Source organism: Triturus cristatus, chromosome 8, assembly GCF_964204655.1.
Source record: "Triturus cristatus chromosome 8, aTriCri1.1, whole genome shotgun sequence".
Lineage (NCBI taxonomy): Eukaryota > Metazoa > Chordata > Amphibia > Caudata > Salamandridae > Triturus > Triturus cristatus.
This window is the reverse complement of record NC_140591.1, coordinates 106,534,909-106,555,733: the sequence shown is the minus strand read 5'-3', so window position 1 is coordinate 106,555,733 and position 20,825 is coordinate 106,534,909. Positions and strand designations below refer to the sequence as shown.

The 20,825-nt window shown below is 44.6% G+C and overlaps 1 protein-coding gene across 8 annotated transcripts in view; it reads right to left on the bottom strand.

The window, feature by feature from the left end:
* POU2F1 (POU class 2 homeobox 1) overlaps window positions 1-20,825 on the bottom strand; it is a 668,152-nt gene that overhangs the window by 169,276 nt on the left and 478,051 nt on the right. For all 8 annotated transcript variants that reach the window (XM_085621115.1, XM_085621114.1, XM_085621116.1 and 5 more), the window contains one exon: window positions 10,056-10,229. In XM_085621115.1, coding sequence (XP_085477241.1) covers window positions 10,056-10,229 — 174 coding nt within the window. The remainder of the gene's footprint in view (window positions 1-10,055; window positions 10,230-20,825) is intronic.

Below are 20,825 nucleotides of genomic sequence, written 5' to 3'. Positions count from 1 at the left end.
CAGCACCATGTGCTCTTAAATGGCAGCACTGCACTTACAGTGCCCAGGAATGGACCTGGGTACTGTAGGGGCACAGGGCTCATGCTCCTGTGCCCATGCCACTGGCAAAGGGCACCCAGCTAGAGGGGTGTCTGATGTATGCCAGGGCAGTGTAGGTGGTGGGCATGGCACACAGGGATGTGTGCCATGTCGTCTCTTTGTTTTGTCTTATACCCAGACACTTAGCCTGCAAGGGCAGTGTGTGGGTGTTAGGGTACAGGGCCTCTAAGGGTGGCACAATGAGTGCTGCAGCCCTTAGAGGCCTTTCCTGGTCACAAGGCCTTGGGTAACAAGGAAACCATTTCGCAGGGGCGGACATGTGGCCAGGGTTTGCCAATTTAGCTTTTAGGTTTTTAGGGAAGGAACATAGGCCCTGGGCACATGATTGGCAGGAGTCCAGGGCACATTCAGTCAAAGTGCATTCAGCAATTCAGCAAAAAGTGGGGGCATACCATGCAAGAAAGATGGCACTTTCTCACAGTGAGTCATTGCTTTGTGCCTGTAGGGGGCTTTTTTTTACTACTGTTGCTAACTGGTAGATCCCTTTACATTTGGGCTGGCATCTCAGTTAGTGTTGGACTTCAGGACACTCTGGGGTTTGGAACCTCTGTGGGAAGTACCAATGATCGTAAAGTCCACAAGTGTGTTTTTTCTGCCGTTTCCTGTTTCACCAATCTATACTTTTTAAGGTCACCATCACTGATTTCATGGGGCCATTTTATTATTGTCAGCATGACTGACAAATAGTGTAGTATCTGAAAAAGGTAAGTTTAGAATTTGTTGTTGCATCTCTGGTTTGAGACCTGTTAACCTCAATGAAGATGAATGCCGTAGATTCTGACTATGACAATACCCATTATACACAAGTCTGTAGCTGCATTGATGATGCAACTGGATACCATAATTTCCTTATTTCAAATTTCCAAGAAATCCTTCCTACGATCCCTTAGTGAGTCATAGGTGAACAGCTGGAGAAAGTCCCACAAAGACTTACCATATCGACCAAAGAGAGGAAAGGCACTTTTAGTTAAAATAATCATTTCAAACATGCCTCATATCTTCCTCCCTACGGAACAGAGTTTTCAGTTCTCCTTGTCTGATAGAACAGGATAAGTGGTGTGAGATTTCTTTGCTGCGGACACCACAACTGAATCCAGATTAGGGTCCATATGAAGAGAATGAGAGTTTTGTCACCAAAGTTTCTGTTGAAGTCTGCTTTCACGGGTGTTGGTGTGAAAAAACAACTGCAGAACCTGCTCCAGAAGACCAGGCCAGCGGGAGAGAATGCCTCAAAGCAGATCTTTGGTGAAAAGACTCAATAGTCACTTAAGTTATTTTTGTAGGTGCCGGCTGAGGAACATTAAATTTGTTCGCCCCTAAGAATCTCCTGGAACGTGGTAATATCTGTCAGAATGAGGGGGTGCTGCGGAGGAAGCAGAGGCTATGGTGGAGGAGACTATGGAGGTAGCAGTATGAAGGAGGTTACGAAAAGGACTGTGGTAAAGTACAAGCAGCTGGAAGAGGTGAATCCAGTATGACCACCGGAGATAATGGCTTGCATGGGAAGCAGTCCATGAAACACTCCAAGTGTGCAGTTGTTGGCAATTAGCTTGCCATGTGCCACAGCTACTCTTCGGACATCTATATGGAGCAGGATGATTCCATGTGCCTAGACATTGATGGATTGCCTCTCAACATCAAACATTTTGACCTCTATGTCGACACAGTTAAGAAGTTGGTGCAAAACCTTTTCTTGAAGTCTAGGTCCTCAATCGGGAACACTGTGCTATGCCATGATGGTGTCTTTTTGGCTCTCCTCCTAGAGGAGTCGTGATAGTGTGATTTTACAGCATTGGAAGAGGCCTGACCCTCTCCTAGATCTTGCGACCTCCCAATTCTTCCAACAAGGGAGCCTTGCTGTCTTAATTTCTCCTCCTCCTCTTCCTTTTCACAAAGAAAAATCATCTTTGTCCATCGGGATTTGCCTGAAAAGGTTCCTGCACGTCTCTGGAATCTGTAAATTTGGAATGTAAAGTATGAAAAAAGGATTGGGATCTGTTTTTGTCTTTTCTCCCACAGAAGGGACACTTTTCAACTCTGATGGCATTACTACAAAGAAAAACATACGTCCCTGGTCACAAAATGACAGAAAAACACTCTACAGGTCAAAAGACAAAGTAGTATTTTTTGAAGATCAGAAGAGTTTTTCACACAAAAAAACCCACAAAAGGTCGGGATCAATGCTCTAAGATTGCCAGCAGGACACAGAAAAAAACCCAGAGAAAAGTACCACCTACAGGGCATGATGAGGCACTAGAGATCCCTGTGGGCCTTAAAGGCACGGTGCCCCTTTTTAAGCTTAACTGCAGACCATGTGGCAACTTTGTCCTGGTACATTACCCCTAATTTCCTTTAAAAAGGTTGTAATAAAGATTTTAGCAACGTCACTTTATTTTTCTCGTGACATTCCAGTATTTTTAAAAGGTATTCTCTTTTTTTTTTAAAGCAAATTAAAAGAAATGCCTGTTTACAGGCAGCAATATTATTTTTTTAGAACTTTGAAAATTCTGACCTCCTACAGTAAGCTGAAATACAATAATGAACATTATGAAAGAAGTGCTCCAGTATCCCACATGCTAGCAGGATAATTTGGTGCTAATGATTATCAATGGAGCTCTTCAGAAGAGATGTCTTCAACAGAGATACCATATGCTGCATAACGACATCTAACCAGTCCAGGTATAGTAATTAGTGAAAATTGAAAACCTATACAAAGCAATTATGCAGATGTCTTTTTATTCTAATCTGTGGGCTATTCAGCACACGATGTATAATTTAAGCTTTAAAACCTATGGATTCTAATGCAAAGCAAGGACACCGCACTAATAAACCACATTTCACGATTCTACAGAGCAGTTCAAATTAAAGGAGTCTGCACTGAAACCTACAAGTAAGTCTTCTGAACATCTTTTTTGTATCACGGGCACAAAACTTCAGCTCGTTTGAGGTAACTTTTCATTGTCTTTTGATCCCCATGACTTGGCTGCTGAAGGCTGCAGGAACACTGTTGGCCAGTGTCACAAGACCCAGTATCGTACAAGCTCAATGTGTCGAGCAGAGCACCAAGCTGCAGTTGCTGCCACGCCCAAAAGCAGAATTGAGTGGTACCCCACCGCCTTCCACTGCCCGCCGGGCTGAGTCGGACAGTAACAGGCGGCGAGACATTAGCAGGCACATGTGGAGACTTCACGGAATCCGCTGTGATTGCGTCTTCCAGGCTGAGAAAGGAGCGGGCTTTATGGATCCTGCAGCACCTGCAATTATGGAGCCCAGTAAAACCTGGGCCCCTGTTCGCAGCCCACCGCAGAGCTCTTCATAAACGTGGCAAGTTGCCCACAAATGGGGAGCTGTACTAAGCAACATCCTAAAAAACAGCAGCAGACTGCTTTGGCTTGCCACCCTTTCAAATTTTTTTGGCACCGTGATACCGACATTGCTGACGAAGTTGAAAGTACTGAGAGCACTGAGCATTAAGGTGCATAATGGAGACACAACGAGGGACAGACGGAGGACAACAGAGGCAGGGCAGAAGGTGGTGAGGAGGTTGCGGCAGTGCAGCAAAGGGTGGTGCGGAGCTGGGGTGTGTATTGAGCAACTTGTATCACTAAATTAAAATAAATCACTGCATCATCCAGTGCCCAGGCCGGGACCCCCCTACCAGCAGATTAAAAAGATACTGCAACAAGATAACCATGCATACACAAAGATTGTCTCACAGTGTCCACCTCCTGAAAAGAAGGGCAGGCAAGTAAGGCAGGCAGGTCGCTGGGTGAAGCGGGCAGGTGCCATTGGTGTCTCCAACCCGGAGAGGGTACGGTGCGCCATAGAGGCACAGAGGTGGCTGATCAAGGAATCAGTGCGGCTTGTGTGACCAGAGCCTCCCCAACATCTTTGGGAAGAGAGCCCATGCTCCTTCCGCGCATTCAGCAGAAGCACAAGTACAGAGGATAAGCTTTGTCAACAATGAGATCTGGAAGTCTCGGATCTGCTTCACCAGGGATAACAAGGAGAAGGTGGAAATATGCCCAGGGCAAATACATTAAGCCTGGCCAAATCACACTAAAGCCTAAATTCAAATCCACGAGCAGCCTCCCCACTCCCACAGTTTTAGACTTTTTAAAAAGCAGACACCTTAGCCGGCGAGGACTCAGCAAAAAGCGACGCCATCCACCAATTCAGCACAAGAAAGGCCCAGAGGAGAAAGGGAAAGGAGCTTTTATTCCGAGCATAAATTTTCATTTTATTCTCCCGAAGGCACAAGCCTATTGAATTATCCGCCCCAACCATCCCTCCAGCCCTTGCTCAGCTCACCAACTACACAGGCCCAACGAGCTGAAGAACCATCGGCGCCAACCCCTCCGCAAACCCTTCTCTCGCTACAAGGCAAAAGCCAGCAAGAAAAGATGCCACAGTTCACTCCCTCTCTCCACCAAGCCTGTCTCTCCAAACTTTCAGCGAATTGCAAGCGTCAGAACCAAAACCATAACCTCCGGAACAACCCAATGCTCCCCCTGCCTTTCCTGTCAAGGAAACAATATCCACCAACAAACCAGCAAGCCCCTGGAGCTTGTAACAATGCACCAACTCAAGGGTGGGTGGGATGATCAGCGACCCTGAGTGCTGGTTTTCACTCTTTGATACATTACAGGCAACCGTGGAGTCAATGAACTTTCACTTGATGAACCTAGAGCTGCAGGTCGATCTGCTAAATACAAAGGCAACATACATTTCAGGAATAGACGCTAAATTGGAAGCCTTGAACAAATTAATCTCCAGAGTCCAGAGGGACCCTGAGTCCACATTCGCCTCACATCCATATTGAAAAAAACTCTGCACACTACCACAGTTTTCAAGTATTCTCGTTGAGGAATTAAAGAAAAACACATGCTGGGTGCACCACGTAATCAGTGACAAAGAAAGAATTCAATCACCTCCGAGATCCCAGGAGGTGCAAGTCCAAGACTTCCGTGTTCGCGGTACCTGCCACGCGATATCACTCACTTACGCTGAAGCGATTACAGTGGGGAAAAGGGCATCTCAAAAACTCTCCACAAACATTATGGATGCACAGGAGTCCACTACAAACCTATCAATCCATCTGGCCTCCTCTGCAACCTTCACACTAGCAAACACACATATTTCTAATGGTGTAGGTAGGGACTCACAGCCAGCAGGCGACTGACAAAAAAAATAGAGCTATCTGAAGAGGTCTAGTATGGCATGGGGTCAGTTTCCAGCTGTGGTTATTTTGCTGAAAGATTGTTTGCTGTATTTATCAAACTCTGCATATCTTGCCATTATTTTCTAATTGCTCTAAAAATGCATCAGCTATTCTACTCTGCCAATGCTGCAATTGCTCATTGTGGGTTAGGCCAACTTTCTGTAATGATTCCTCAGCTGCATTTGTTCTTTGTGTGGGGCAGAAGCTTGTAGCACTTTTGTGTCGACCCTGTGAAGATTGCATATAAGCTGGTTGAACTGCAGCCTGTTAAGATGGAAGCATATACCTATGCTTAAAGTACTGCCTTTGTTCTGTGATTAATAGGAGACCTTTCACTGCTGCTTGAACTGTACCTTTCTCTTTGCAAAACTAGTTATGATGAATATTTTTATTCTGCCCCTAGGAACCTTGTTGTATGAGCTATAGCTTTCTTTAGCATGTAAGTGAAGCTTGCACTGCGCTGCTGCTTGTGTGGACTTAGTGCAGTGTGTAAAGGAATCTTTAACTGCTACTAACGCCCCCTACACATTGTTGTGTGAAAGATACTTGACTTATTGCTGCAAGTGCTATTCCTGTGTGTTGAGTAAAGCTTGCATTTCTTCTGTCAAAAAATGTACAACTGATATAGATTTTTATCTTCTGTATTAGAGAAATTGTGCAGTTTACAGCTATTTTTGGGGGTGTGTGTGGGAAGACACCACAAGAACTCTAGGGAATGAAGTATGCTGTACTGTAATAGTCCAAGGGTGCCCTTTCAAATTGCTTGAACTAACTAGAGCTACTTGGCAAATTGATTTACAAACGTGTCATACAATCTCCTGCACGTCGATGTGCTTTACCTTGAAAAATGTCAGAGTAGCAGAAGCCCCTTCGTATGATCCATGCAGTCGCAGCACCGCATTGTTTGCTGCACTTATTTGTGTGACAAATGTGGACAGTGATTTATGCCCCATCACTTTCGAAATTCACCAGCCAGCACCGGTAATTAGAATTACACAGGACTAGTCAGTCTGAGAAGAAAACAGTAAACAGTGGCCAGAGAGGTAGGGCATTGAGTGCACCAACCCTATGGGTTGAAGTAACCTCAACTGATTGACGGTCGAGTGAGCAATCAAATAGAACTGAGCATCAATTTGAAAGGGAATGCCATTAAAAAGGTTCACATTAAATTGAAATCCTATTAGGAATAATAAAGAGGGTGGTAAGAAACCAATACAACAGCCACTTGAAGAATTTTGGCACTATAGGCACCCTGAATAAGGACGGTTGTTCAGGAAGGCACAAATTGCTAGATAGGGCAGTCAAGTACCCTTTCACAACAGAGACTGCCAGAGCAAGGTAAAGTGCAGTACATCAGTTAGGTTAGCCTTCAACAGGACTGCAGAATCACATAAAAAAACAAACGTAATGCAGCAGCCCGAATCAACCCAATTAGTTTTGGCAACTCAGGTCAAACTTCTATGGTGGTAGATAGACGACGCCTGGTTGGCATTACTCATCTTCATGGGTGTAGACAAAACATGTGAAGGGTGGAGGAGCCGACGGATGCCTTGCGAACGCAGATCTTTTCTGGGTGGAAGGGGAAAAGCGGGAATAATGCTGAATTTCAACAGCATATCAAATTCTACTCCCGATACTCTCCCTAACCCCCAAATCTTGCAATGAGGTTCAGCTTATGTTGATCCCCTCACACTTCGGAGGACCTTTAAAAGATGAGGGGTCGGAGTTTATGCCTAGAGCAGGCTATGCAACCAGTTGACCATGAAGGCATCCAGTGGGAACTACTTAGTGGTAAAGTGTCGAGCACATAACAGAGAACATCTCCCAACCGAGCCATAGCTAACAGGTCCATGGAAGGATGCCCCAAAGGGAGAAGTTCATATTTGTTCTTTCATGGTGGAGCTGGGAATTCATGACACTTCAGCGATCGGCAGCTCAAAGTATCCACCTTCACGTTCAGCGTGCCTGACAAATTAGTTGCCACCAGAAAAATTTCCCACTGCAGAGCCTACAGTCACTAAGCAAAGCTTTCTGTGGAGGACTAAAAAGATGACCGAAGCTTGGAAGGGACACATCCACCAATGAAGATATGGGAAGATCTCCATTTGATCGTAGAGACTTCCCGGATGCTACAGCCATTGTCACCAAGGCATTATATTAAAGGGATGTCGTCTGCCACCTGGCATGCAGAACCAAGTGGTCATCACACCCAGCAGAGGACTGAGATTGGATTTGAACTACAAAACATCAGAATTGTATCCTGAATATTAGAGACCATCTGAGGTGGAGGAAGAGCTCCATGCAGGTTGTATCAAGGATTGCTATGATGAAGTGCAATCTCCACCGCAAGCACGTACCAGTCTCCCAAGGAGAGAAATACATGGACTCCTGACCTCCTAAAAAAGGTGACAACACAGCCAACACTTTAGTTAATACTTGTGGAGCGCTCATAAGGCTGAAATGCAGAACAGCAAATTGATAGTGCTGAGACACCACTAAAGAGCAGAAGTAATGCCTGTGAGCAGGCTGAATGGGAGATGAAAGCAAGTGTTCTAGAGACCCAGGGACACCCTCCTATCCTAAGCATTCAGAGGCAGGAGGAACTGACACAGGGACATCATTTTGAACTTGTCCTGACAAAGCGGTTCAAGAGTCTCAGATTCAGAATCGACCAGAGTTCCTCTCCTTCCTGGTCAGCAAGTAATAAAGGGAGCAAAACCATGAATCTTTCCTCAGCTGGCAGTACTTTTATAGGCTATTGTGCAACAGGTCGAAAACGTCTACATCCAAGATAGAGCCTTATGACTGGGAGCACTTCCTTGCAGAGTATGGTGGTATGAACAGATACAGAAAGGAGCCTTGCAGGCAAGCTTGATCTCCCAGCTGTCCATTGTGAAAGCCTCTCAATTTGTGACAAAATGACAGATTCTTTCCAATAATGGAATCTGATGGTAGAGGGAGGTCAAATTCAAGCGCATTTGATGCAGCAGACCCGGCAGAATATGCAGAAGACTGCTGCTAAAGAGGTATCTTATGTTCACCACTCCTTTGGCTGGAAACGTTGAGCCTGCCATGAGGGTTGGCCCTTAGAAAAGCTTCAAAAAGCATGATACTGTTGCTGGAACTGCTTGGCATAGCATGCAAGCAATGGCATGGATATTTTTGAACTGTTTGAGAGAAGAGTCTGCTTTCTCATCAAATAGCTGCTTGCCCTTCTAATGGCACGTCCATTAAAGCAGACTGGACATTATCTGAAAAGTCTATGGAATACATACAGGCGTGACAAAGGGTAATCTAGATAGCCATGGATGGGACAGTATGCCTGGCAAATCCAAGAAAATATGAGGATTTGCTTTGAGGTATCTTGACCATAAATCACCTTTTCAGAGAAAGGTTCCTTCATGCGATTCTGAAGGCTTTGCACAGATATCCTCAGTGATATCCACAAGGCCTGGACATAACATCCAAGAAGGCATGTGGTAGTGTGCAGGGCTAACAAGTCAGAAGCAAAACTCATGGTGTGAACTCATAATGACTCAAGGTAAGGCGGGACAGTGAGGAAGTCATTGGGGTTAGGTTTGCGGATGATCGTTGAATGATCAAACTCTATGGAGAAGTATGTGTTGATAAGAACTTAGAAACCGATGTCTCAAGTCTAGGGATCTGAGCAACTGATCTGTGACCAAGCACAAAAGGTTTTCCTTCATAAGTGCCCCAGTATGTGCACACCTGAAATACCCTCTTATTTTATTTCTTTGTTTTCTATTCTTTCATTCCTTCATAATGTTAGGTGCATCGGCATAGTGATCTGGCACACAGCACTCAAAGTCCTACATATAAACAAATTTGGTGAGTAGGCCAGATTTTACCGTGCACTCTCAGGCCTCTTACCATCATGATCCCAGTGTATTATACTTGTTGCACTTAGTCCCAAAAATTTCACAAATCAATCATTCTGAGTTTTCATTTACATTTCATGAGAAATCTTTATTCATGCTGCTAAACCATAACTTTCAAAATCAAGCCTGCCGTATGTCCCATCATACTCAAAAAGTATTTCGTGCCATTTCAAATGCTTCATCAGGATTAGGTGTACTAACAGGGAAATCTGCTGTAAACAGAGTTGAATCATATCAAAAGTATATGAACAAAAAATAAGACAAGTAAAGTATAAATATGTCAAATAATTTAAAGTATGATGATTAGTTACTTTCAATTCATCCAAGGTACAATCTCATCTAAACTGAATGAACCTCTAATGATAATTAGTTAAGCACTAACTGATCTGCGTGTCTATAGTCTCAAACAATGAAAAAATGTGCATACTTCTTGCAAAGGGAAGCATTGTACCTCTCTATGAGAAGAGTTAAACAAAACCTTATGTAACCCACAAATTATGCTACAGCTGATATAATTCCTTACTAGATATGGCAGCATGATGCAACAAGCATTAGCAAAGTATATAGGCCACAACTTGTGGAACTATTGACATGCCAATGTTTTTGCTGATGCAGAAGCTATGCTCAGGGGAGAGACAAAAACATGAAGAGGAAGGAAAGCCATCAAATAAGAAGCAAGCATATATCAGTGATAAGAAAGGCTGCCCATTGTAAGCAATGGCCTGGCCATAAGCCCACTGTTATTGTTGGCATAGCCCACAAATGGTAATGAGAGACAGGCAGCTAAAAGCGGTTTGACTGTTCGCCTCACCATTTCATTGATATTCCCAGGTTACCTGAGTGAATCCCAATTTAATTCGTCTTTGTTTGAAAGTCTTGGCAAACTGTTCAAGTTCCTCCAAGTCACTAGGCTCTTCCAAACTGGGAGTGTCGATTCGCTTTGGTGTTGACTGGCTCTGTGGAAGTGGCTGAATAGGAGTTGCTGCTATTGTGCGTGTTGGGGTTGCTGGCTGTTCATTGAAATAAAAAAGGAAAAACAGGTTAGTAAATACTGGTCCCTGAAAAGAGTGACTGGCGTGGTGGAAAAATCAATCTAAAATAACAGTGTCTGTTTTAAAACATGTAAAATATTATGCAAAATACAATTTTAACGACATTTTAATAGGTCATTTGTGAGAGGTTGTGAACATATTCCATCATTAAAGCAAAACTTTCTTTGAAACAAACATATTAGAGGTCTCAACTGAAAACAAAGTCAAACCGAAACCCCCTCACCCAGAAATGGGGGCATCCCTTCAACAGGCAAACCACTCCGATATCCCAGCGGTCTTGCATCGTTCAACTGAATATTCTAATCATAATCTATGCAATCCCCAGCATCGCCAAGCCCAAAACTGCATACATTTACAATAGTTAAGATTTCAATGGTGTGAAATTGCATGTCCCCTCACTTTCATAACATCAGGCAGAGAGTAACCATCCACACATGAAGAAACGTGCCGAGTTGCCTGACTACTATTTGAAATCAATTAAGTTGGATACAATAAATCTTTAAATACAGGTGGGGTATAGGATGGTATCCGCATGGAGATGCTGGTAATTACGCGGATGCATAATAATGTGTGGGGACACTGGTACGATTAAAGAAGTGAGGTTTGAAAGGAATGAAGTTCCTGTAAAGGGGTGATGTTGTGAAAGGAGCTCAAAGTCATAAATCCTAGATAAGTTAAAGCACAAAACCCAGATCTATCGCTACCACCAAAGCAGTGTTCACCAGGCAAATCGGGATTATATGTGTTAAATAAAGCTGATAGCATAAATGTTCCAGATCACTTATACAAGAGGAGTTTGGCTCGGGTTCACCCCCGCGGCTGGCACCTACCCAGTCGGACATCTGACAAGGTTTTCCAAGTCTCCCTGCTGTGTTTTCCCCCTTCCCCCTCCTTTTCCCAGTGTCTTGACAATACTATACGTCAATTTCCCTTTTTATTGTGTAATCTCATGTTTTTATACTGGGCTACCATAACTGATGTAATTTTGTAACTTGGAAACCGCTGATCCTCATGTAAAGCGCTCCGATACCTCGGGTGTAGCCAGCGCTATATAAAACTTTTCAAATAAAAATAAAAATAAGGCAATTCAGCTCAAGGAAATTAGCTTACAACTCGAATAGATTAATGTGGAGTCAAATGTCAGCCAAAAGACAGAATCCTGGAATATCAACGTGTCCTAGCTGACTTCCCCATGCAAGCAATGCACATTCGTCACCACTGTTGGCTCTGCGTGGGGTCCTGAGAGGGGTCTGCCGCTGGTCCAGTTGCAGATGAGTATTCACCACTGCAGATTTAAGTTACGTCAAACTTGGATGGAATTTGACAAGTTTCCTTGGCGTTGGGCCAACTGAGCTTTCAGATTCTCCAGCAGAACCCGCATATGCGATCTCTCCAATTCAAAGAACAGAATGCAGAAGGCCCAAAAACTCCAACCACTCTCTCCGAGACCCCGGACCAAGGCTGCAACAGGATCTTAATGTCCTAGACTCGCTGTGTTGGAGGGAGGGACCTGAACTGAACTGTATCCAAGACAGATATGATAAAAGGAAGCCTCAGAGAGGGAGTCTGGTATGACTTTGGCATGCTGATTGTGAAACCCAGCAATGACAAGAGGTTTGTCGTCCTCTGGAGGGGTACTATGATTGACTATCGCAACTCTATCATCTGCCAGTCCAAAAGGTAGGAGTAAACTGCTATCCCCGACCTCCGAAGATGTGAGGTGACTACCGTCATCACTTGTGGACACTTTTAAGGCTGAAGGGGAGCACTGCAAATTGAAATGCACCAGGCCTACCCTGAACTGCAGGTAACATCTCTGTGGGACTGCAGGATGGGTCCACATCTACTAGGTCATATACTACCATCCAGTCACCGAGATACAGAACTTGAGCCAGTGTGAGCATGCTGAATTTGTTCTTTCACAGGAAGGTGTTCAAAAGGCAAAGATTTAAAATAGGACAAAGGTTTTCATCTATTTTCAGAAAGAGGAAATAGCAGGAGTAACAACCAGTCCTGATTTCCAAGTCTTGTGCCCTCTCTCTGGCACCTTTGGATAGTAGGGCTCGAATCTCCTGCGACAAAATAGACTTCTATTACCTCAACAGCCTCTCTGATGTGGGCGGAAGATTCAGCGGTTCGGAAGCGCATAACTCCACTGAACAATCTGAAGGACATGACAGTTTGCAACCCTTGGAGGAAATGTCTGATCAGGCCTCCCACAGGGTGTGTGCCACTTAGGGCAAACTAAAGCGGGCTGGAAGCTGATACCATGAGTGAGGTGACTGAGAGGACCTGCACATTGCCAGACTGATTTCGCATTCCCAACCCTGGAAGGAATGTATTGCCAGTTCCATGGGTAGTCAAACATCTTGAAAGAGTCAAAATAATTGAGCAAACAGTCTGGCAGTGGTCAAAAGGCCCAAAGAATGCACCATGGCCCGGCTCTCCTTGAATAGCTTCTGGGTAGAATCAGCTTTCTCAACAAATTGGCGAGAACCATCGAAAGGCATAGCCATATAAGGGATGCTTGGACATCTCCAGAGAAGCCTGCAGAGCAGACCTCATCCATGTGTGGCGGCGGAGCACCGATCGCTCATTCCAAGCAATCAGTGGTATTCCTGTTTGAACAAATTACATATTTGGTCACATTCTCAACATCCTGAAAGGTTAAAGCCAGGGACACCCAGAAATCCTCAAGGACTGCTGGCATATTCTTGCTGATGTCCCAGGGGGCGTGTGCATAATGTCCAAATCGACAACTGGCAATGACCAACCACAAGGGCTGTACTGGCCGACGAGAACATTTGTTTCCTGAATCCTCTGATTCTTGGGGTAGCTGGGAATGAACTGGGGTCCAACCTTACTGTTGGAAGCCTGTACTACCAGAATCTCTGGCGTAGGATGTTGAGAGAAAAGAGATTTGGTTGTCTGGTGCCGGTCTGGGTATCTGGCTACCTGCCTGTTCACGAGAGGTAGATTTAACTTCCAGAGAAGGTAGCTGTAGGTCCAAGATCTCAGCTGCATGTCTAATCACCACAGCAAAGGAAGCACTTTCTATTGATGGTGGCCACTGGAGTGGGGGGTGGGGAGGGGGGATACTATAGGTTGTCTTTATCATAATCTCAGCGCCAGTATACACTCCTTGAAGAGTTGTGCCTTGCACAAATACACAACACAATGTTGGAGATCATCATCCACTTCATTTCCATTGTCATCCCCAAGCGGTGGTTCGCTTTGGTCGGAGTCAAAAAGCTGGTGAGGATATGAGAGTGTATCCACGGTAGTGGCAGTGTTCTGTCTGTATCGGACTGTGTGGGAATGGGGCGTGTCAGGATGAATTTGTGACGAGACTAGTTTGGCTTAAAGTCAGAGCCGGTATAAGTAAAGACTCCTCTCCTGGACCCAGTGGTGTCGTGGCCGGAGTCTGCTTCAAAGTTACTTTTACAGATTGTGATACTGGAGTGGAAGTAGGTAACAAAGTCATTGTAGAACACACAGTGGGTTTGAGAGAACAGAAAGTGCTTAGGAAGGATATAGCAGCATTGACTTCACTGGAGGCCCCTGTAGATCCCGGAAGCCCATCTACATGCCAGACAGAGCCAGAAGAGCACCAATGATGCGCAATATAGCCTCTCTAAAGGCCTTGCTCTGCTGAAAATTCACAGATACACAAGAAACAGGGGTTCCTCAGGCTCAGTTGCAGAATCAGCTCCTAGGTAGGCGATGGGAAGAAGACCGAGTGGCACTTTGACACCCTCACAACGTCTCGGTGAATAGAAAGTGGCTGTTGGGAATGAGTCCTTGTCCTTTTATTTTGACTTTGACTTACAAGACGATTTAGACCACAAAGAGGGCCTGCTGCAGGAATGGCCTCAGGAGTGGGTAAAAGTATGCGCTCTCAACTTCGAGTTGGAGCAGGACCTGTGTGTTTTCTTCTGATTTACATCTTCACTTCACGGTGCCAGATTGCCTTTGAGGTCATGAGGGTGCCTTCCTCACACAACTTGGAGTTCCAACAGCAAAGGCACACCTGCTCAGTGTCTGTAACCAACATTTGTTTTTAACAGACACAGCAAGGTTCAAATTCTGAAGTTTTGGACGGACATTGTGCCATTACACACTGATTTACAATATTTTGGACAAAAGATCACCAAGCCAAAGAGAGAAAAGGGGAGTGAGCCTCCAGATTCATGTTCAAATGCAAGGAAATAAAGCAACTGATTTAAGCATGCAGTGGTGTCACCCATATATGGCTCCACCACTTCCGGAGCATGAGTCTACTCTGCCCTACCCCTTTTACTTTTTTCTGATCCCCACAACCAAGTCAGAACACAAAGGCAAAACAAAAAGGAAACAAAAAAAGTGACTGCCCCCTCTCTATGCAGATTACTCTTACTGCGACTGCATGAAGAGCCAGGTTTTCACTCTAAAATAGATGGAGGAGGTTCCGAAACCCAGCTCGGCATGGCAAGCCTGGGCCATCAAAACTGGCATCCAGCTCATCTACTGAAGGACCCTTAGAATTAGAACAGCTGCAGGAAACACATACACGACTACCCACTTGCAGTCCATCAGCAGAACATCCAGAAGGCAGATTGGCTGCTTCTGGAGGTCTGGTGAGTGGAGAACAAAGAAACTGGCACATACGATTTGATTTAAGAAACATGCTGGCTATTTGAGTTAACTATTCCTTCAAAATGAGAGAAAAAGTGGTATGGGTGGCCATAAGTGAAGGGAAGGATTTGTGCTTGCTCCGTATGATGCACGTTTCAGCAGTTATGGAATGCTGAGTTCTGAAAGTTATTAAAGCAGATACACTTTACCTGTCGCCTTAATATAGGAAAGGATCACACTGTGAGGACACAAGTTAAGATTTATGCAGATTTTGAGGGATTTGTTGGTCTCCTGTAATCTGAAGGCATCTTGAATTTCCGATTCACTTCATTTTTCTTTTTATTAGTTTTTAATTCAATAAATCAGAATCTGGCTTACATCAAATTTCATTTGATCCTTTTCTTTTCCAATTTCCTTAGAACAGAAGTTACATGTTACAATTATTTTTGTATTTCAGCAACTTATTTACTGTTGTTGGTTCTCACACTGAAATACTGGAGCTAACCTACGTCACAGATTTAATATGAAAACACCAATTAACAACAAAACAATATGACATGGATAGTTGCGGATTCTCACCATTTATCTATTTGTCTGTCAATCTTTACTTCGAGGAAAATCTAGACCATTTTATATCATTAAAAGGCAATACTGTTTCCATTGTTCTAGTGCGCCCTATTTATTTCTAATTTAACTTATTCTCTTCTTTGGCCTCCGCTAGTGCCCTAGACTATTTTTGCAGAGATTACCGGATGCTTCACCCAATTTTTCACTGGGGACCCATTACCTCTATCAATTACTCTCACACCGAGGATTCGACTTTTGGTGCACTGCAACTATACCTGGCAAATTCATGCTCAAAAGTTTGCACAGATGAGGAGTTCTATACAAAGGAATAATTTTATTTGGAATATAGCACTTGCGCTATGTGCACAAAACAGACACAGATGAGTTCACAAATTCAGATATATTCCAACTAAGACGTGCTGAATCTCAGACTGTATCATGGGCCATTCTTGTGAGCATCACTGGTTGCTCTTGGGACTTCCTTTCCACCCCCGAAAAGGTGTTTTATTAATCATGTGATATTTTGGCCAGTTAACTGGGGGGGCGGGGGGGGGAAGAGGTGGGGGGGGGGGTGGCAGGGGACTGTATTTATACATACATGCACAATATGTATCAATTTCATCAAACTGAGGATGCCAATGAAGGCATGGATATATCAATTGTATATTTAGGACTGATTCTGAACAACAATCATTAAGTAATCGGAGTCTTGATGAAGTAGAATGCTGGATTCTGAGAAAAACGTATTTTGCCGAATGTTTTTAAACATTATGAATACATGCCAACGAAAATTAATTTAAACACTTGAAAGTTTGAAAATAAACATCAGTCTCAAGATATACACCATAATATCATTCACTCAAATTACTGTAATTTCTCTGCCATCTTCACTAATAACATAAGTATTGTATTGAAAAGTATTTATGCATGCTTCTCAACAATACTTAGTGCTCACTAAGTAAAAAGATAGTACTCTCCTTTTAAGTGTTAGTATTTTACGACTGCATGAGGCGGTTCTGCACAAAACAAAAAAACTACTTAAGAGCCCAAAACTATTTTGAAATGCTATAACAAAGGTCTTATCATTTTAAAGATTCTGAGATGTGTCTACTTGAGTGTTACATCCCACCCATGAAAATTGAAATAAGACCAGAAGGAGAAAGGCCATTGTGAGAAAGTGGCTCTGCATATACTGTTCCCAAATAGGTACAGTGTGCACAGAGTCCACATTCCCCAGAGGTTTGGCAGAGGTTAAAGTTAGATATAACCTTACTCTCTAAAGTGGTAGCTTGGTCGAGCAGTAAGGCAGTATCAGAGGACAGTGTAAAGCATTTGTTGTACACACTCAGTCAGCAAATGGTCTCACACACTCAAGAACTGAACTCTAGGCCAATAGTTTATATAACAAATACATGGTTGTTTTATTTTAGAACCAACAATAGGTATCAAAATATACTTTCTCAGAATGAGATGCTTTAGGTAAATACTCTTGCAATATGCAATTGACTTTTGTAGGTAATAGTTACAGGTTGTTGCAATAGGCAACACAATTTCAAACACAATAATACATTGAGCTCAATGGGAACTTTAAGTTATATGCAATTAAATACTTTCAGGATTACTCTTCTAACTCCAGGACTGGATCCTAGATTCAGTCCTGGGACAGTTCTTGGAAACAAGTGAGTAAATTCGGTTAAGTTACTGATGTGATTCTTAAAAAACAATATTTTGCTATTTTAAAAGTTGACACTTAGAAACTTTTTCTGATCAAATTACCAATGTTATCCTATGGAAGGAAATTCACTTCGCAGGTAAGTGGGGTTATGGTTACTTTTTCTAGGTCAGTGTTGGATCTTGGATCCAGCACTTGTGTACCACCTGTAAGCAGTTGAGAAACTGCATTTAAGTTATACAGGCGATTTTTAAGGAATATTTATAAGTTTGTAAAATCGACACTTAGAAGACATTTCATAGAAAAACAGTCAATGGTTCCCTATGGAAGAAAATTCAAGTTACGGGTAAAGTATGTTCTCGTTACTTTTGTAATCCAGGGCTGGGCTCCTAGGCTCAATACTGGGACCTCTGTCTAAAACAGGTAAGTAATTACGTTTTCACAGTTGGTACGATTTTTAAAGAATATTTGTAGTTTGCAAAAATCGACAGAAGAAATTTCACAGAAAAGCAGTCAATGATTTCCTATGGAAGAAAATTGGGTTACTGGTAAGTACGGTTGTGAGTATTTTTCAGGGTCAGTGCTGGGTCCCAAGATCCAGCACTGGGTTCTCTCCTAATAGCAGGTGAGTATTTCCGTTTTCGTTACTCGGTTGATTTTAGGTGAATATTTTAAGTTTTAAAAACTCCACACATAGAAGAAATTTCAGAAGAAACCAGTCCATGTTACCCTATGGAAGAAAAGGGAGTTATCGGCTTTTAGGTAAGTACTCGACTGGCAGAGTTAAGGTTCTGGGCACAGACTCGGGGGTCTCCCAGGGTTAGGTTTGTATAGTTGTTACACCCTCAGCGGCACTGGGGCAGCCGGGTGCAGAGTGAGTTAGGCCCAATGTTATCCGATGGGAGGCAGGGGTGCCTTGGTTGGTGGCTGCTGACTAGCAGGCCATGCGGCTGTGGGGGCTGGGCTCCTGGTCACTTGCTCAGGGCAAATGGGGAAGTAGGTAGGAGTAGAAGTTGCACTGCCAGGGCCACTCGGGCGCTGTGTGCAGGGTGCTTTTGAGCCTTCGGGCGCTCAATGGATTTCAATGGGAAAGCTCAAGGACGAACAAAGGCTGCAAGCTCGGGGACGAAGATTCCTCGGGGGCCACCACCACTTCGAGAGGTAAGTTGGGTAATTGGAGGATAAGTAGGTACCCAGGAGTCGGGCACAGGGGGCCGCCGGGTGCAGGGGTGCCTTTTGATGTCGGGAAATCTTACCATCTGCTGATCACTGTTGGTGGGGGGTCCCTGGTTCTGAGGCTGCAGGTGTCGTCAGGAGCGTCGATGTGGGTCCTTGGGGCCGGATTCGGGGTCACAGTCGCCGGGGGGACGTCCCCGGAGTCCTTGTCCACTCCGGCACAGGCCAGGCTTGGCGGGTGCGGAGTGGGCATGGTTTGCGGTTCCGGACTGATGCCAGGGGTTAGAATCTTGCTTTGAGCACAGCCACTGCTCATGGGAGTCTCAGATGCTCTGAGTCACAAGGTAACCAGGTCCTCCGGGGTTTGTGAGGCTGGTGGCCACAGGAGGTGCCGGGATTTAGCAGGAACAGGTTTGAGGGTCGACAGGCCGATAGGGCTGGGGCCAAAGCAGTTGGTGTCTTCCTCTTCTAAGCAGCTGCACGGCAGGTCTTCTTTCTTCTTGTTCTTCTTTGCTTTTTCGGAATCTGGAATCTGAGGAAGGAAGGTTCAGGGTGCCTCTAAACACTAGATTTAGGGGTGTTACAGGTAGGTAAAAGGCAGGGACCAATGGGTCCCTGTCCTGTGGTGGGTACACCCCCTATCCTGCCATTCTCCTGTGCGAGGGGGACAGAAGCCTAGTCCTGGCTGGACAGGGCTTCCCATCTTCAAGATGGCGAGAGCCCGGAGATGTGCTTCACCTCGCCTCCCTCACCTGAGGGGTGGGGTTGGCAGAGGCTGGCACATCCCCTGTCCTTACTTGGGGTTTCCGGACAGTCTTCCCACCAGAGTAGGGGTCAGAACCGGTGGGGGCCAGTTGCTGGGTACAGCAAGTGGCCTGGAGAAGCTCACAAAGGTGGCATGCCTTTGAAGCTTCCCCTGCCCATCCTGGGGGAGGAGACCTAGCACCTCGCCCAGGATGTGCATTGTTGCAGGCTCTGGAGGGCGGAGGCTCACCACCCAGTGGTCTAGCAACATGTCTACTGTGTGGCAGCCTAGGCAGCCTCTCAGACAAGACGTGGATTGTAGGTTAGGTTTCAGGGGGCATCTCTAAGATGTCCTCAGTAGTGCTTTGTACATTAAATCCCACTCTGGCATCAGTGCGGGTTTAATGTGCTGAGAAGTTTGATACCAAACTTCTCAGTCTTCAGTGTTGCCATTTTGGTGCTGTGGAGTTCGTGTTTGACGAGCTCTCAGCACCATATACTCTTAAATGGCAGCACTGCACTTACAGCGCCCAGGAATGGACCTGGGTACTGTAGGGGCACAGGGCTCATGCTCCTGTGTCCACACCACTGGCATAGGGCACCCAGCTAGAGGGGTGGCTGATGTATGCCAGGGCAGTGTAGGTTGTGGGCATGGCACAGAGGGATGTGGGCCATGTCGACTCTTGGTTTTGTCTTGCACCCACTCAGCCTGCAAGGGCAGTATGTTTGTGTTAGGGTACAGGGCCTCTAAGGGTGGCACAATAAGTGCTGCAGCCCTTAGAGGCCTTCCCTGGTCACAAGGCCCTGGGTACCTAAGGTACTATTTACCAGGGGCTGACATGTGGCCAGGGTTTGCCAATTTGGGTTTTAGGTTTTAGGGAAGAAACATAGGGCCTGGGCCCCTGATTGGCAGGAGTCCAGGGCACACTCAGTCAAAGTACATTCAGCAAAAAGTGGAGGCATACCATGCAAGAAAGATGGCAGTTCCTCACAGCCATTAAATGTAAGCAAGAATGTAACAGCTTGAATTAAGGTCCCATGAGCTGAGTGAGACCTATAAAGCAGAGATGGCCCACAGCCTAATGACTGCCTAAACGATACAAAGGATTGATTCATAAAAAAATATCTATTGGGATGAAAAAATAGTTAATGGTATTACAGACTGGAAAGTGTTTTTACAAGTCCTGGTGTAACCAGTTGGCAATGAACAGTCAACACTTGGAAATAATCATTAGTATGCGTGCTATGAACAAACTGAATAGAAGCTCACTTCTACTGAGAAGTATGTCCATGCAAATTTTGCAGTGGCCAGCATGTATGAGATATACTAGATAAGGCTGTTCGAACCCAGGAGAATGTTCTAATCTAGGAAGCCAGGCTGGTGCCATCTGACCAGGATTATATTTGAATCATTAAATGCACCCAAATGCAACTATACCTCTGTCACATATTATATCTTCGTATGCTAAAACGTACCAAATGGAGAAAAATAAAATGATATATTAATTTTGGATGAGGTGGGCACTATGAACGGAATGACTTGTGACAGAATCAGTGACGATTTTTACGCACTACATTAATAAATTGTTTGTGAAACAGCTCGCATATTCACTACAGGGGGAGTACTGTCATTTTACAGGCATCCTCGCCACCTTAGTGAACAAGTGGAAGGCCGAGGTGAGGCTGACCAATCTGTCAAAGTGAAACATTTTATTTCAGATTTTATTTAGAAACCTATAGAGAAACTGGTGGTCCAAAATAGACCGCTTCCCTTTTTGAGG